The sequence below is a fragment of the Mustela lutreola genome, chromosome 2 (genome assembly GCF_030435805.1).
Source record: "Mustela lutreola isolate mMusLut2 chromosome 2, mMusLut2.pri, whole genome shotgun sequence".
NCBI lineage: Eukaryota > Metazoa > Chordata > Mammalia > Carnivora > Mustelidae > Mustela > Mustela lutreola.
Genome location: NC_081291.1, coordinates 269,839 through 286,656, shown reverse-complemented (window position 1 = coordinate 286,656; position 16,818 = coordinate 269,839). Strand labels below are relative to the sequence as shown.

The following is a 16,818-nucleotide window of genomic DNA, read 5'->3' as shown; positions in this document are numbered from 1 at the left end:
GCGCACCGTGGGCTCCGGTCTGTCCCCGGGGCGGCACATGGGGGCCTCGCTGCTCCTGGAGCCTGAGATGCTCCGGCGTGTGGGGGAAGCATCTGTAACGTTCTGCCGACGGACACTATTCCGGCTGCTGTGGACGGTGTTGTCCCGGACCTGGCTGTACGGGTTTTTCCGTGCATGTGTGTCTTCACCCTTCTCGTGTATACGTATAGGAGCAGAGCTGCTGGGCCATGTGATCACGACTGTTTCCCAAGGCGGCTGCCCCAGCCACCTCCCACCAACAGGGTGCCGGTGTTCCGATGTCTGCTGTCCCCAGATGCTGGCGAGTGCCCACTGTCTTGGCTGACAGCCATTGCAATGGGAGCACAGTGGTGTCCCTGCGAGTACCTTGCACCTGCGTCCTCGGCTCCACCCGTTTTGCTCTTCGTCAGCAGGGGGCTGAGTAAACAGTGCGACAACTGTGTCCCGGAAACAACAGCGTGCACGAGTCTCACCCAGGAGGTCGTTTCTGTCGCAGTTCTCAACGGGCAAAACCAAATTCGGCGTGAGGCATCAGGATGAGGGGCATCACGCTGGCAGCCAGCGATGGGGCTGTGACGGGTGCCGGGGGCTGGGCGCGAACATCAAGCTGTATTCCTGACACGTGCAGTGTGACGTCACACCTCGAGAAACGCACAGGTGCCACCATTTTATGTAAGTGGCTATTTGAGAACAAGCCCCCGAGCCACTGCCACTTCATCTCCAAACACGTGGACGTGTCTCCTGCGGAGTGACCAGCCTATGATCCAATCCCCCACCCGTGCCCAGACGGCCCTTGCTGTCCCCATGACACCTTAACTTCTCCCTCGTCACAAATGCAGGCTAGTCTGAGATCAGCTGAAGAATGGCCCTCGGAGACCGGCCCATATTCTCATCCTAGGCACCTGTGGAATCTACCTCATCGGGAGTCTTGGTGGGTACAATTAAATTCAGATCACCCTGGGGCGCCGGGGTGGCTCAGTGTGTTAAAGCCTCTGCCTTCAGCTCAGGTCCTGGGATGGAGCCCTGCATCGGGCTCTCTGCTGAGCCGGGGGCCTGCTTTCCCCTCTCTCTGCCTGCCTCTCTGCCTGCTTGTGACCTCTGTCTGTCAAATAAATAAATAAAATCTTTAATAAATGAATAAATAAATAAATAAATAATTCAGATCACCTGATGAGGAAACCGTCCTAGCAGGCCCCAAGTACTGTCACAAGTGTCTTTATAAGAGAGAAACACAGGGAGATTTGACATGGACACCACGTGACCACGGAGGCGGGGACCAGAGGAGTGCAGCCACAGCCGAGGGGTGCCTGGAGCCCCCGAAGCTGGAGGTAGCGGGAATGACCCTGCGCCTGGAGCTTCTAGTGGGAGCATGGCCGGGCAAGCCCTTGATTTCAGCGGACACCGAGGTTGGGTGTCTGCCGGGTTGGTTTCCAGAAATGGAAGAATACGTTCCCATTGTTGAAGGCACTAGGTGTGTGGTAATTCAGTTTTGTGTTCTTTTTTTAAGATTTACTTATATATTTTTAGAGAGAGAGAGCAGGCCGGGGGAGAGAGATCTCAAGCAGACTCCACACGGAGCGGGGCCTCGTTCGACGTGGGGCTCGATCTCACGACCATGAGATCACAACCTGCGCGGAAAGCGACCATGCCACCCAGGCGCCCTGGTTTGTGTGGCTGACTACAGGCAATCCCAGGGATCCGACAGCCTCTCCTTCCCGCTAGAGATCCTTGGCTTTCTCCACACAGGCCCGGCCCAGGTTCGTGGGAACATCTCTGGGCAAGAATTGGACCAAACGTTTTGGGTGAGAACCCGAGGGAAGCAAACGGCTCCTGCAACACGGTGTCCTCCGAACCCCACCCTCTGACGCTCGGTGTCCTCCGAACCCCATCCTCTGACGCTCTGCTTCCCGTGCAGTCATACCTCTGTCCACCGGTCTTGTGTGTTCTTCCCATTTTTCTTGCTTACGTTTTACAAGGAAACGTGATCTCACCATGAGGAGTGGAACACCAGAGCCGTGCACTGACTTAAGCCGTAACAGGAGACGCGGCGAGGAGAGAGCCGTGGGACAGACCCTCAGACCACAGCTTCGCGGGCAGAGAGCTGAGGTGGCAGTCAGAACCAGGCAGGTGCGGAGTGACACCTGCCACGGTCAAGTGGGATCAGAAAGAGTAACTTCCTCACTCCTTGTTCCCAGAACCCAGCCCTTGGGGAAATACCAGTTGAGGGCATCTGATGTCCCAAAGAACAGAAGAGGGAACGGAGACCGTTCAGATCCTGGTTCCTGGCTCTCTGGGGGCAGGGGGGTGTCAAGGGGGTGTCTCTAGGTCTTGGGAGACCGGCTCCAACTGATTCAGCCCCCAGGCCAGGCAGGCACTCCCAGGTGTGAGTCAGATCTGAGGCCGAGGCCCCCAGGGCATCTTGGAGTGGGCTGGGGCAGGTTTGTGAGGACGCGTCTGTTGAAGACATTCCCAGCCAGTGGAATCATAACGCGCAAGCCCGCGTGGGCAGCTGCGTCTGGAATGTGCTGTCAAGAGGCCCCGGGCCCAGGAGGCTGGCCCTCCCAGAGCACAGGTCCAGCTTCTACTCTGGGCTGATGCGGTAACCAAGTTTCAGTATCTGAGGGCAGGCGGCAGCATGAGCCCTGGTCCCTGAGGTCCGCCATGGTCTGGCCAGAGGGCCTCTCTAGCTCTGTCTCTGCTTCCTGTCCCTAACTCCGACTCTGCTCAAGTTCCTCCAGCTGCCCACACCTGACTCTGCCTCAGGGCCTTTGCACTTGCTGGGAACGCTGCCTGGAACACAGCTACCCCAGAGTGGTCTTCCTGTCCTTCCCATGCCCGCGGATGCGCCCTTCCTGGCCTCGGTCTCCCCAGTGCCCTCCTGGTCTGATTCTCACGCCGGAGTGGGGTCACTCTCAAGGCGGGGGCTGGGAAGCTCCAGGCTCCGCGGATTATCTCATCCCATTCGTCATCCATTCAAACGGGGAGGTTCGTGCGCTCTAGGTGCCCGCCGGAGTCTGGGAGCTGACTGGGGGGGGCCTGAGCCTGGAGGGAGTGGCCGAGGGCGATGCCCCTGGTTTGGGGCTCTCCGGGATACGCAGCTCCCGCCCCACGGTCGACACTGGGGCACTGAAAATCGCAACAGGAATCGCTGCGGAAATTGCAGAACGCCATCCCAATAATGCGGCGACCTTTGCTCCGAAACACACACACCCCTCACCCCACCCCCGAGTCTCACACACCCCCCGAGACACACACACACACACACACACCCCGAGACACACACACACATACACACACACACACCCCGAGACACACACACACACACACCCCGAGACACACACACACACACACACACACCCCGAGACACACACACACCCCGAGACACACACACACACACACACACACCCCGAGACACACACATACACACACACACACCCCGAGACACACACACACACACCCCGAGACACACACACACACACCCCGAGACACACACACACACACACACACACACCCCGAGACACACACACACACCCCGAGACACACACACACACACACCCCGAGACACACACACACACACACACACACACACCCCGAGACACACACACACCCCGAGACACACACACACACACCCCTCCGAGTCACGCGGGTACCTAAGCAACGGCTTCGTCCCGCCCCTCCGTGGCAGAGGGAAGAGCCAATTAGAGGGCTCCTTCGGCGCATGCCTCCGAGCCTCCGGAGCCCCGCTTCTCCCTGGGAATTGTGGTTCCGGCAGCCTTCTCCCGCCGCGCGGTCCCTTCGCAGCCGCCGTAGGAGGCAGAACTACAACTCCCGGCAGGCGCGGGCGGCGCAGGCGCAGTGCAGGCGGCGCGGGCGACGCGTCGGGCGGTGTGCGGCATGTCGGCGCTGCGCTGGGGCTACGGCGCGTCCGGTCTCCGGAGAGCCCTGTGGCCCGCGGGCTGCCCCGGCCCCATGGCCGAGGAAGGTAACGCGGGGGAGGCCCGGGAGCGACGCCGTGGCCGCCGCCACTGCCCCGTCCCCCCGCGGCCGTGACCTTCGGCTTCTAGGCCGTCGGGACCCAGCCACCCCCTACCCTTGCCCCTTGCCCTGTGCGGTTCTGGTTTTGGGGACTCCGCTTTCACCCGCCCTGGGGCCACCGTGCGGACGGGGGCCGGCAGAGCGCTTTGACGTTGGGGCCCTGTTTCTTTTGGAGACCCTGGACGCCTGGTTTGGGATTTAGGGCCCGTGACCTTTGAACTCCCTGCACCTGTAGTTGCGGGAGCCCGTTGTCTTGGGGCCCCCGGCCAGATTTGCCCTGCGGTCCCCTTCACCTTCGCGCTCTTGGTTTCTTGGCGGTGCGAGGCCGTGACCGCTGACGGTTTCCACTGCGCTTAGGGCTCTTTTGCCCCCCGGATCCTGGGTTTCCTTCCGTTCGAGGACCTCCCAGCGCCCCCCAGGCGGCGGGCTTCCTTCTGCCGCCCCCAGCCTCTCTTTGTCCTCCACAGGGGCCTTCAGTGCTGTCTGGGGCAGCAGAAGGAGCTCCTCGGCTCGTCCTTGTGAGCAAGACCGCCGGAAGGACTGGGGCCACGCGGAGCTGCTGGAGGGTGAGCCCAGACCCCCAAGGCTTGGCGCCTGAAGCCCCTCCCCACTGCCCCCTGCATGGGCCACTCGGCCGGGGTTGCCTCCCCAGCTCCTCCCCCTGAGCCCGTGAGAAGGGACGGGCCTGCTGTAGGGTAGAGCAACTGACGTGGTCCGGTGAGGAAGATGCCAAGAGGCTCGCTTAGGGTTCCCCTACCCCAAACCCAGCAGGCGCCCCTGCTTTCCAGGTAAGATAGCTGAGGCCCAAAATTGAGGCTGGAGAGGCTGGGCCAAGGCTGTGCACGCAGAGCGGGGATTCGATCCCTGAACCGACCCGTGCACTTGGGCCTGGCTTCCTGGGCTTGGGCACCTGCAGGGCCCCAGTCAGGGCCCTCCCAGCCTCACAACCTGGGAAGGACAGTGCAGTCCCGGGGCCTGGGGGCTCAGCGGGTGAAGCCGCTGCCTTCGGCTCAGGTCATGATCCCAGAGTCCTGGGATCGAGCCCCGCGTCGGGCTCTCTGCTCCGCGGGGAGCCTGCCTCCCTGTCTCTCTCTCTGCCTGCTTGTGATCTCTGTCTGTCGAATAAATAAGTAAAAAGTCTTTAAAAAAAAAAATAAAATAAAAAGGACAGTGCAGTCCTGGCACCTCCAGAGGGAGGGAGCATGTGTCTCCCAGACCATGTCTAGCACGTCCTGCTTCCCCTCCAGCAGCCGGGGGTGGGGTGGGGGAGCCTCTAAACAGGAAGACTTTATTTCCGGAAATTCCAGACACGCAGACGGGAGTACCGCTGTTGGCAACTTTCTCACCCACCACCTAATTATTGTAAAGCAAAGCCCAGGTGCCGTTATCGTAGGAAGGTTCTGGGACCCTGAGTCACGTTATTTCATTCTCCAGTCTAAAACTCTCAACTTTCCTCTCACATGGACTAGACACCCCCGCCCCCACCCCCCGACGGCACAGATCCTTGTGGCCTTTCCTGCCTTCGCAGCCAGAAGGAGCTCTGGCCGCTAGGTCGGCTCTGATGTTGTTGCCTCCGGGAGAAAGCCCGTGCCGATGCCCTGCTCCAGGGTGGGGGTCTCCACGTGCGAACTCTGAAATTCCTGTCTGCGTGTTGGTGCACTCTTAAGGACCAAAGTCACACTGTCTTTCCACTGTATCTCAGCAAACTTCTGTTGAGCCCCTGCTGAGTGAGGCCAGCTCTCCTGTCAGCTGGCGTCCAGTGGGAGGGGCACGGGCTGGTCCAGTCTCTCGGAAGTAGTATTTGCAAAGTTCCCGTGTAACCCTGAGATCAGGGCTCCGGCGCTCACGTAGTTGCCTGCAGACACACACGTCTGCCCCCGGCCGGTGAGCCAGTGACAGGCTGTCCTGTTTCACGCACGCTGTAAGCAAGTGTCCCTTCCGGGGTACGAGCTATGTTTAGTGCCACATGGTGGTTGTTTTTCATTTAAATCTGAATTTGTTTTTTAGAGGGAGGGCTCGGGAGCGGTGGGGAGGGGCAGAGAGAGAAAGCACGTCTCAAGCAGGCTCCATGCTGAGCACAGCTCCTGTGATTTGGGGCTCAGTCTCACGACCACGACCCTAACCCTAACTGAGCCGAAATCAAGAGTCAGACTCTGAACTCACTGAGCCAGCGAGGTGCCCCTTTTGTTCATTTTTGGACTTTTGTTGGTGATTTTCCTGTTTAAAATGGCCCCAAGTGTAGTGGTGCTTTCTAGTGTTCTAAGCTGTATGTGGTTGTGCAGGAGTGAGTCGCAGTGTTGTTGGCTGTGGGCTCAGTGTTAACGACTCAACACATATGTGAAATGAGATGTCTCAAGCAGAAAGACCTCGAACGGGGTCGTGCGTTGGTCTGCTGGGGACCCCGTGATCTGTAAAGTCAGCGTGGCACAGGGCTAGCCGCTGAACCGTGGCTCTGAGGAAACTCAGGGCCACCTCGTCCCCCACCACATACCCACACCCATCAGGAATAGTGTGTGCAAAGGCCCTGAGGTCGCAGTGGCTGTCTGGAGTGATCAGCATGCGGGGGAGTGAGAGGGGAGGGCAGGGGGCATCCCGGCTCCTGGAAGATCGTGAAGGCAGAGGCGTACCCCTGAGGGTGTGCTGACAGAGAGGCTGTGGAGGGAGCGGGGCCCAGATGACTCTCCGGCTGGGCACCTGCAAGGATAGTTCTGCCAGTGACAGATGTGGAGGAGCAGCCTTTGGGGGGACCCCGGGAGCCTGCAGACACAGGTGCTGAGCAGGTGTTTAGGGGTGTGTGTGCCTGAAAATGGGCGGGCGCAGGTTGTCATCAAGTCCATAAAGCCGAAGCTTCAAGAGCCGGTGAGACCAGCCCCTCCCCGCAGAGCAGGGTCGGGGGGCCGGGGGCCGGAGTGGGGGTCCCCCGCCATCCTTGCCCTTTGCCCCCACAGTGCTTGAGGCGCGGGTGCGGCAGCTGCAGGCCGAGGGTGTGTCGGAGGTGACCGTGAAGAGGGTCGGCGTGGCTAGACGACTGCCAGCATCCCGCGGCCTCCAGCCCCCTGGGAAGGCCCGGACAGGGCCCAAGGGCCCCGCCGCGGACCTCGGCGACCTCTGGGTCCAGAGGCTGAACAAGGAGAAGTCTTCGATGCAGAAGCGGAAGCTGCGGCTGGAGGGGAAGCAGCAGCCGCAGGCCCAGGACCTGGATTGTGAGCATGAGCTGCGGGTGGTGCCCCGCCTGCTGGACGCCCAGCTGGCCGGCCGCCTGCAGCACTGGGAGCGCAGGCCTCCGCAGAGCCTCCAGGAGGGGCCGCTGGCGCAGCTGCTGCAGGAGGCCCCGCGGCAGCCGAGTCCCGAGGCGGAGCCGGCCTGCGAGGCCAGGGGCGCGGACATGCAGCTGGAGATCAAGCAGCAGAAGCTCCTGGCCTTCTTGGAGTGTTGCCTGCTCACGGGCCACCTCCCTCTCGCCCACCACGTGCTGGTCACCCACCACAGCCGGGCCCGGCAGCGGCGGTGGCTCACGCTGGCCATGTACAACGCCGTCATGCTCGGCTGGGCTCGCAAGGTGAGCGGTGGCCCCCGGGGGAGGTGTCTCCGCGGGGCCGAGGCCCGGGTGGCCCTTGGATGCCAGCCCGGCTCGGGCTGCTTGTTACCGTCTCGGCGGTTCCCTCAGGCTTGTTGAGCGGAGATCACGCGTGTCCCTCAGCGGAGATCTTGCAAAGAGCCATGGAAGAGGGGGGGACCCTGTGGGTGCTGCCGTGCGTCTCCTCCCGGACCGCTTGGCTGGGGCCTCGGCGCTTCCGGCGCCCCCTTCCTCGACACTGCGACTTTGACACTCTGGGTCCCGTGCCCGGAGCCGGAGGGTTAGCTTCGGCTGCCACACGCCTTCCTCCTTCAACACGGGCGCTTGTGGCCGCAGACTTCCTCCGGGCTCTGCTCTGGCCGGGCCCCGTGTCTCCACGTTCTCTTTGCTTTCCTGGTGCTGTTGTCTCTTCTGGCGGTCTGCCAGAGTTGTGTCCGTGCCCCTGCGAGGGCCCGGCTGCCCCGCCTCCTCCCTCCCCAACGCCTGCGGCCCTGTTTCCCGGCCAGCAGCAACCGTGCAGGCCCACGAAGGAGACGGTCCTGTGAGGACGGAGGTGTGGGCGCGGCGAGCCGGTGGGGGTGGGTGGGTGGAGGCGGAGGTCGGCTGCTGGTGGACACGCCCTGCCTCCCGCACGGACTGGGCGGCATGCCCAGGCGCCCCGGTCTCCCATAGGTCTGCGTTGCACTGTGACATGCCACGGGGATGCCCGGCGTGCGTGCGTGACTGTTGCAGGTGGTTTCTGGCTCCCACTCATCCCCTGGAAGCGCGCTAGGCTAAGGGAGTTAGTGAAGACAGAAGAGCTGTGTTCTCCCGTCCAAGGTCACGAGGCTTCCAGGTCCCCCAGCAAAGATCCGTTATAGTGGGACATTCCTGCCAGGAGCCCATGCGTCAGCTTCCTGGTCCCTGGGACAGACGACCGGCATCTGACGGCTTCAAGCACTAGGGATTTACTTTCACTCCCAGATCCAAGTGGGGCAGGGCTGCCCCCATTCCTGAGGCTCTGGGGAGGGGCCTTCCGGCCTGTCCCAGCTCCTGGGGACGCCTGTGGTCCTGGGCCTGTGCCCGCGTCCTTCCAGTGTCTGCTTCCGCGGTCACGCAGACACCTAAACAGCGAGACGCTTAGGCAGGTGGCCTCCTCTCAACTGGTCGTGTCAGCATAGGCCCTGTTTCCCGGTACAGCCCCTGTTCTGATCTGGGTAGATGTGAATTTGGGGGTGTTGCTAGTCAGCCCGCTGTAGGCCCTGATCTGCCTTGTATGCCAAAGTCACAGCTGTCACTGGCTTCGTGAGTCATGGCGTCCAGACGGCCCGTGTTGAGATGGGGCTTGGCTGTCACCCAGACTCAGGTCTGAGTCCCGTTTCTGCCTCGTGTGCGCTGTGTGGCCCCAACTGCTTGCTCCTCTGATCCTTGGTCTCCCCATCTGTAAAGCAGGGAGCCCTGCTGCATTCTCAGGAAGACCGAGGGACCGGATTTAGGGGTCTGACTACCACCTGCGTTTAGGACAAGGGCAAGAGAACACGTGAACTTGAGATGTGCGTGTTTTCGTGTTGAGGATGCTACTGAGATTCTGTCCACACCGGATGGACGTGCTTATTCTAAACTGGCGCTGTCCGGTAGAACTTTCTGGTCTGCACCAGCCACATGTGGCCCCGGAGCCCTTAAAGGGCTGAGGACCCACTGAGCGACCATGTGTGTCTGGGGACCGCGAGGAGGGCAGCCCTCGCAGGGTCGTTCGGACTCGCATCTCGGGGCCCCGTGGCTGGCATTGTGCCCCCGACGACGCGACAGCGGGCCTCAGAGGAGGGCAGCAGGACCGTGGGCGGAAGAGGGCCGGAGGATCGCCTTCGGGAAGGGCTCCGTGGCAGGGCTGCCAAACCCTGGGGGGCAGGGGAGTTAGCCACCGCTCGGACACACGTGGAGGCAGGCCGTGTGCTCCGTGTCCGTGGAGTCAGAGGAATGGAGAGCCATAGCGCACGCACAGGGAGGCTCTGTACTTGGGTGTGCTGAGCCGGGAGTGGGCGGACGCAGAGAGAACAGGAAGCCTGTGGGTGCAGGGCAGCTTCTCTGTAGACCCAGCCTCTCGTAGCGAGCCTGAAGTCATGCCCGTACAGGAGATGGAACACGGCCCCTAGGACCCCAACCCCCTCCCCCAACCCCACCGCGGTCTCCCTGCGCGCTGGCGCTGTGTCCCGGGACTGCACGGGGATGTCCTGGCCAGTGAGCCTTTTCCTGCCTGACTTGCTGGCTGTAGAGAGTGGTCTCGAGGGGCGGGCCAGCCACTTCCAGACCCTCACCCCAACTTGGTCTCCCCAGGGCTCCTTCAAAGAGCTGGTGTACATGTTCTTTATGGTGAAAGATGCTGGCCTCACCCCAGACCTGCTGTCCTACGCGGCTGCCCTGCAGTGCCTGGGGCGCCTGGACCAGAACCCCAGCACCATCCAGAGGTGCGTGGGTGGCAGAGTCCTTGCGGGGGCTGGACCCCCTCCTGCAGTCCCGTGGCCACCTGGTGTTGAGCCTCGTCCCTCGGGTCTGTGCCCACCGTGTGCCCCTGCAGGTGTCTGGACCAGATGGCCCGGGACGGGCTGCAGCCACAGGAGCTCTTCAGTGGTGTGCCACTGTCCCCAGAGGAGCAGGCCGTGGTCCTGAGGGCTGTGCGCAAGGCCCAGCCCGCGTTCAGCCCGCCGCCACCACCGCCGCGGCCCCCGCCCCAGGTCAACACCTCGCCACTGCTTAGGGAGATCTATGCCAAGGTGAGCAGACCCTGACGCCGACAGGCGGGGCGCCGTGTCGTGGGGGGGGGTTGAGCCAGGGCTGTCCTTGGGGGGTCTCCCGGGGGCCTCGGCCTCTCCCTCTCTCATTCTCAGCGCCACCTGGATCCCAGCGCTGCCCTCGCTGCTCCTCAGGGGCCAGACAAGCCAGACTTGGCAACTCCTGGCCCTCAGCAAGGTCCTGACCCGGCCCTGCCGGTGTAGGTTTCCTTCCCGGAGGTGCCGTTCCAGGCAGAGCCAGCGGTCAGCGTCCTGAGCCCGGGCGGCTGAGAGCAGCAGGCGGTCCGCGGGGCTCCGTCTGCTCGGGTCTGAGCCCTGCGACTCTGTTCGTGACTATCTGTGTGTCTGTCTGCGCTGTTCTCACGGATCTATTTCTGGATGGTCACACGTTCCCACGGCCCCAGGTTTAAAGAGAAAACGTACATCCGGGACTCGAACCTTGTGTTCCCAGGCTGTCCCGGCCCCCGCGCAAGGCGGCTGGCCAGTGCTGAGCACTCAGACCCACGCGGCTGTCCCATGCAGCCTCGTGCTCGAGCAGTTGTCAGGTGGGGTCCTGCCGGGCCCCAGGCCTCCCCTCCCTGCCTGCCCTTCTGCCCCTGCAGGAAGGCCCCGTGTCCTACCCGAAGTTGCACCTGCCCCTGCGGGAGCTGCGGAGCCTTTTCCAGCAGCAGCTGCGCGTGGAGATGGCCACCACCGTGGCTGTTGAGTCCGTGGAGCAGGCCCGGGTGCTGACGGAGGAGGTCCTGCGGGCGGTGAGGAGCTCGGCAGGGTCACAGCCCCGGGGCAGGGCGGGTGCGGGGGTGGGCAGCTGTCTGTGCCGCCTCCCCAGAGCCAGGGGCGGTCGCGTGCCCACCCGGCGCTGCAGGGCCGATGCTGCTTCTGGGTGCCCGTAAGGTCGGGTCCCCTTGCTCCCAAGGGCCTGGAGGCCGTGGCGGTGACGCCTGCGTCCATGCCCCGCAGCGGAACACCCTGCAGCAGCTCCGTGCCGAGTGGGTGGAGGCCCTGTGCCTGGGGCTGCGGAACCTGAAGGCCAGTGAGGTCTGTGCTGCCCGCACCGGCCGCCCCTCCGTCTTCCCGTTCCTGTGCGTGCTTCCGGAGAAGGAGCTCGCCGAGCTGCTGCTGCAGGTGCGGCCTGCGGACCGCGGGGCCGGGGTGCACGGGCAGGCGGGGGGCTGAGGGACCCGGCAGCTGGGGCTCACGGTGCCGCCCCCAGGCCCTGCAGGTGCTGCCGCCACAGGGGGAGTCCCTGCTGTCCCTGGCGCAGCAGCTGGGCATGCGCGTGTTTGGCCGCCACGCGGTGCGGAGGCAGCAGCGAAGCAGCCGGCTGCAGGCACTTCAGGAGCGCTACTACCAGTACGTGCGCCTGCTGGCCTCCGACACCCAGGTGAGCCTGGGCGGGGGTCCCTGCCGGGGTGGGGTTGGGGGGCCGCTGGCGTGTCCCCAGGGGGAGACACCGAGGCATGCGTGCAGGTCCCTGCCCCGACCGGGGCAGCTGGGTTTGCCCGCCCCCCGGGCCCTGGCACTTTCTGATTGGCTCCTGTGCTCGCGCCGGCTGGGGGGTCGGTCTGTCCTGGGCCCGCACCGCAGTCCCTGAGACACTCTCCACCCCAGGTGGAGGCACCCCAGCTGCCACGGCAGTACTGGGAGGCGCTGGGGCCGCCTGAGGCCCCCCACGAGCAGCCTTGGCCCTTGTCTGTGCTGGTGCAGCTGGGCAAGAAGCTGGCCGAGATGCTGGTCGAGGCCGTGCGGATGCCTGGCAGCGTGGCCGCCCCGCAGGGCCCTGGCACGCTCATTCCCGTGCTCTACCACGTGTACTCCTTCCGCAGCTTCCGCCAGGTGTGTGGCTAGGAAGGGCGTGGGGGCCGCGGGGCCCTGGTGGGGTCCTCTGTCCGCTTGTGGCGTGTCCTCCGGGCTGGGGGGGCCTTGGGAGCCATCTCCGCCTGCTTCGCCCCCAGATTGGGATCCTGAAGCCTCACCCGGCCTTCATCGAGCTGCTAGCGACGGCTGCAGAGCACACGCTGACCTTCGAGGCGGCCGAGGTGCCCATGCTGTGCCCACCGCTGCCCTGGACGTCACCGCACACGGGTGCTTTCCTCCTGAGCCCCACCAAGCTCATGCGCTCTCTGGAGGGCACCGTGCAGCACCAGCGCCTGCTGGACAGCTGCCCGCCTGCCGACCTGCACGGTGCCCTGGACGCCCTCACCCAGCTAGGCAACTGCGCCTGGCGGGTCAACGGGCGCGTGCTGGACCTGGTGCTGGAGCTCTTCACCGCCAAGGGCTGCCCGCATCTGGGGGTGCCGGCCCCAGCCTCCGAGGCACCCCGGCCGCCCGACGGCCGCCTGCCGCCCGGCGCCTCACCTGCCCAGAAGGCCGAGGTGCGGCGGGAGCTGGCCCGCTGCCTGAAGGTGGCCCGGGAGATGCACAGCCTGCGCTCCGACGCCCTGTACCGGCTGTCGCTGGCCCAGCACCTCCGGCACCGCGTCTTCTGGCTGCCGCACAACATGGACTTCCGCGGCCGCACCTACCCCTGCCCGCCCCACTTCCACCACCTGGGCAGTGATCTGGCGCGCGCCCTGCTGGAGTTTGCCCAGGGCCGTCCGCTCGGTGCCCGAGGCCTGGACTGGCTCAAGGTCCACCTGGTCAATCTCACGGGGCTCAAGAAGCGCGAGTCGCTGCAGGCGCGCCTGGCCTTCGCCGACGAGGTGATGAAGGACATCCTGGACTCTGCTGACCGGCCCATGACGGTAGGGGCGTGGAGGGCACTGGCCGGGGCCCTCGCGGCTTGCCTCTCCTTCTCCCTCGGCCTGTGCTGTGCGCTGGCCACCCCGGCGCCTCCTTCCCAGCCCCTGGGCACGGGCTCCCGGCTCTGTCCTTTCTGTCCTTTCCCTCTGTGGCTCCGCCACCTCCCGGCCCGGGCCAGCCCTTTTTCCAGACCCTTCCCCGTCCCGTGGCTGCTGGTGCAGGACGGCTCTGGTGTCGCCCTGCGTGCCCGTCACTCCTGTCGCCCCTGCCGTCCCGGGGGCTCTGTTTCGGCCTCCCAGCCCCAGCCAGCCTGGCCTGAGCCCCACTCCGCCCTCCCGCAGGGCCGCAAGTGGTGGATGCAGGTGGACGAGCCCTGGCAAGCCCTGGCGTGCTGCATGGAGATCGCGCGGGCTGTGCGCGCCCCTGACCCCGCGGCCTACGTCTCTCACTTCCCGGTTCACCAGGTGAGCTGCTGGGGGCCCCGGCGAGGGGTGGGCCTGCCCCCGGGGGGCCGGGCTGGATGGTGGGGGCACGTAGTCTCTGCAGACGCCACTTTATTTGGGCTGGTGTTCCTGCGGGGGGGGCCCCAGTGGGTATGGCCAGCCCAGGGCTGGGACCCCGTATGGGCACGTTGCCCTGCCTTTTGGCAGTGGGGTCCTGTGCACTGGCGGTATGAGCAGTGCACCGGGGAACCCCGGAGCTGTGATTCCTTTCCTGGGGTCCTTCCTGCCGACCCTCACGGATCCTCCCTCTCCGTCGGCCCAGGACGGCTCCTGTAACGGCCTACAGCACTACGCCGCCCTGGGCCGGGACAGCGTGGGGGCCGCCTCCGTCAACCTGCTGCCCTCAGATGTACCGCAGGATGTGTACAGTGGGGTGGCCGCACAGGTGGGACCCGCAGCCCCGCCGCCCCCCGTTATCCTCCTCTAAGCCCACATGGGGTCTCTGTCCAGTGAATGCCCGGATTTGCAGATCCCGTGGGCTCTGAGTGGGCAGTCAGGGCGGGCTTCCTGGGGGAGGTGTCAGATGAGGAAACTGCCGGGGGCGGATCTCATGGTGGGGCTGCCGGGCCGGGTGGGAGACAGGGTCTGTCCACCTTCCCACTGACCCCCAGTGTCTGCCCAGGTGGAGGTGTTCCGCAAGCAGGACGCCAAACGGGGCGTGCGCGTGGCCCAAGTCCTTGAGGGTTTCATCAGCCGCAAGGTGGTCAAGCAGACGGTGATGACCGTGGTGTACGGGGTCACCCGCTACGGGGGCCGCCTGCAGATCGAGAGGCGCCTGCGGGAGCTCAGCGACTTCCCCCAGGTGCACAGCATCAGGCGCGCCGTGGCCCCCCAGCCCCCACCCCTGCCCCTGAACTGCTGGCTGCCAAGCAGCCCCAAGGAGGAAGATGGTTCTGTTGCCCCTCTGGGTCCCTCGGCAGGGGTGGGGAGGCCACCCTGGCTCTGACCATCCCCCTACACCCCTGCAGGAGTTCGTGTGGGAGGCGTCCCACTATCTGGTACGCCAGGTGTTCAACAGCCTCCAGGAGATGTTCTCAGGCACCCGGGCCATCCAGGTGTGTGGCCCCAGCCCCTCCCCGCGCCCAGCAGGCCGCCCCCGGCTGGGCCCTGCTCTGAGCCCCTCCTGCCATGCGTCCACAGCACTGGCTGACCGAGAGTGCCCGGTTCATCGCCCACACGGGCTCGGCCGTGCAGTGGGTCACACCCCTGGGCGTGCCCGTCATCCAGCCCTACCACCAGGACGCCAAGGTGTTGGTACGTGCGTCCCCCCCGCCCCCCGGCCCTCACGCTGCCTCAGGGTGGGACGCCTGACCCTCCCCCCCCCCAACCCTGCAGATTGCCGGTGGCATGCAGAGCCTCACGTTCAGCCAGAGCGGGGACACCAGCCAGTGAGTGCCGGCGGGGGTGCTGGGCCGGGTGGGGGCCGTGGGGGCCAGGCCAGGGTGTCTGCCTGAGCCCTTTCCCCTCCCCAGGAAGCCTAACACACTGAAGCAGAAGAACGGCTTCCCCCCCAACTTCATCCACTCGCTGGATTCGTCCCACATGATGCTCACGGCCCTCCACTGCTACAGGTGGGCCCTGCGTCGGGGCCTCGCGCCTTCCGCCCCGCTCTGCTTGTCGGCTCTTGCGTGCAGGCCCTGTTCAGGGTTTGGGGGATGCAGGGGGGGCCCGGAGTGGCACAGGCCGGTTGGGGAGCCAGCGTGGAGGACCGTGGGGGTTGTTGGAGCTGCTGCCCAAAAAAGGACCATGCGAGCCCGTGCCAAGGCCCTGAGGCAGTGTGGTGTGCGTGATGGTGAAGCTGCTGGCTTGGCCCAGGAGGGAAGGGTGGTTGCTCTGAGAAGTGCCTGTAGCCCCGTCCAGGGGAGTACTGGCAGCATAGCGTGTTGGGGGGTGGCCTCATAGGCTGAGGCATAGGCGTCTGGGTATGTCCTGAGTCCCTCGGGTATAGCTAAGCATGGCCATAGGGCAGGTGTGTGGCTAGTTGTCTTAGGAGGGAGCCAGGGTTCAGGGATAAGTTCTGTTTCTGTCCACTCCCTCTCAGACCACAGGGGAGCCCTGTAGTGGGGGGGGAGGGGGCAGTACCAGCAGCGGCGGCTCGGGACAGGTGGAGGGAATGACGTGGGACCAAGAGTTTTCTCCCTAGAGGAGACCTTTCCGCCCCTGTGCCGAGCCTGACACAACACAGGGGCTGGGACACATTGGCGGTGAGGGGTTGGGGTGAGTATGGGAAGGAACAGGTTGGGGAGTGAACCAGGAAGGGCTGCGCTCCTCACAGGAGATCTTACTCCTCGGCAGGAAAGGCCTGACCTTTGTGTCTGTGCATGACTGCTTCTGGACCCACGCGGCTGATGTGGAGGTCATGAACCAGGTGCTGCTGCCCACACGCGTCTCCCAGGGTGGCAGCAGGCGCCCCGATCCCATGGTCCTTGTCCTGCGGTACCTGCCCCTGTGCGCCTAGGGCAGCGATCATATGAGGCTTGGGCAGCCCTGCCTCACCTGATCTGGCAGGCCCTGCCCTGCTTCCCCCACCGAAGGTCCTCGGTCTCCCCCTCCCCAGGCCCTAGCTCCCCCCACCCCCGACACCCAGGTCCTAGGTCTCCCCTCCCCCCAGGTGTGCCGGGAGCAGTTTGTCAGTCTACACAGCCAGCCCATCTTGCACAACCTGTCCCGGTTCCTGGTGAAGCAGTACTGTTCCAGCACCAGGTGAACTACACCCCCCCCCCCGACTCTGGTGCGGCTGGGACCACCCCTCCCTGCCTTGCTCGGCCTCACGCCACCCCCCCCCAACACCCTCAGGCTCAGGTCCCCCAAGCACTCTAAGAACCTGTGGATGGGCAAGCTGCAGGACACGCTGAAGTCGGTGCCGGAGACAGGTGGGGGCAGGGACCGCCTGCTCGCGTGCTGGGCGTGGGGTACCCCCGCGGTCCCGCCCCATGGTGTCTGCTCTGCTCTGCAGGGGCCTTGGACCTGGAGCAGGTGAAGCACTCCACTTACTTCTTCAGCTGACGCGGTGGTCCCCAGGCGAGGTCCCCAGCTGCTGTCCCCAGCCAGGCACCACGCAGGCTGCCTGCCCCGTGCCATAGTGTAAATAAAGCCCTGTTGTCACCCGCGGGATCGAGGGATTGAGCGTCTTCTGCCGGCCCCGGTGCGCTGGCACCTGGGACCTGGCCGCGAG

The 16,818-nt window shown here is 64.7% G+C and overlaps 2 protein-coding genes across 3 annotated transcripts in view; one reads left to right on the top strand and one right to left on the bottom strand.

Annotated features, from left to right (window-relative positions):
• The window catches only part of BSG (basigin (Ok blood group)), a 60,544-nt gene that overhangs the window by 11,555 nt on the left and 32,171 nt on the right, over positions 1-16,818 (bottom strand). The gene's annotated exons all lie outside the window — the stretch shown is intronic.
• Positions 3,865-16,755, top strand: POLRMT (RNA polymerase mitochondrial). Of its 2 annotated transcripts, XM_059159130.1 has the most exons (21): positions 3,865-4,000; positions 4,521-4,619; positions 7,002-7,612; positions 9,944-10,074; positions 10,185-10,380; positions 11,001-11,150; positions 11,359-11,523; positions 11,612-11,782; positions 12,010-12,234; positions 12,354-13,142; positions 13,482-13,604; positions 13,906-14,028; positions 14,266-14,445; positions 14,612-14,698; positions 14,784-14,897; positions 14,979-15,031; positions 15,116-15,214; positions 15,939-16,011; positions 16,255-16,346; positions 16,440-16,516; positions 16,600-16,755. In XM_059159130.1, exons 1-21 carry the CDS (start codon positions 3,913-3,915, stop codon positions 16,647-16,649), a joined length of 3,696 nt encoding a protein of 1,231 aa, XP_059015113.1. In that variant the 5' UTR covers positions 3,865-3,912; the 3' UTR covers positions 16,650-16,755. The 2 variants fall into 2 exon arrangements, with proteins under 2 accessions (XP_059015113.1, XP_059015114.1); XM_059159131.1 differs by lacking the exons at positions 3,865-4,000; positions 4,521-4,619; positions 9,944-10,074 and having other exon boundaries at positions 7,124-7,612.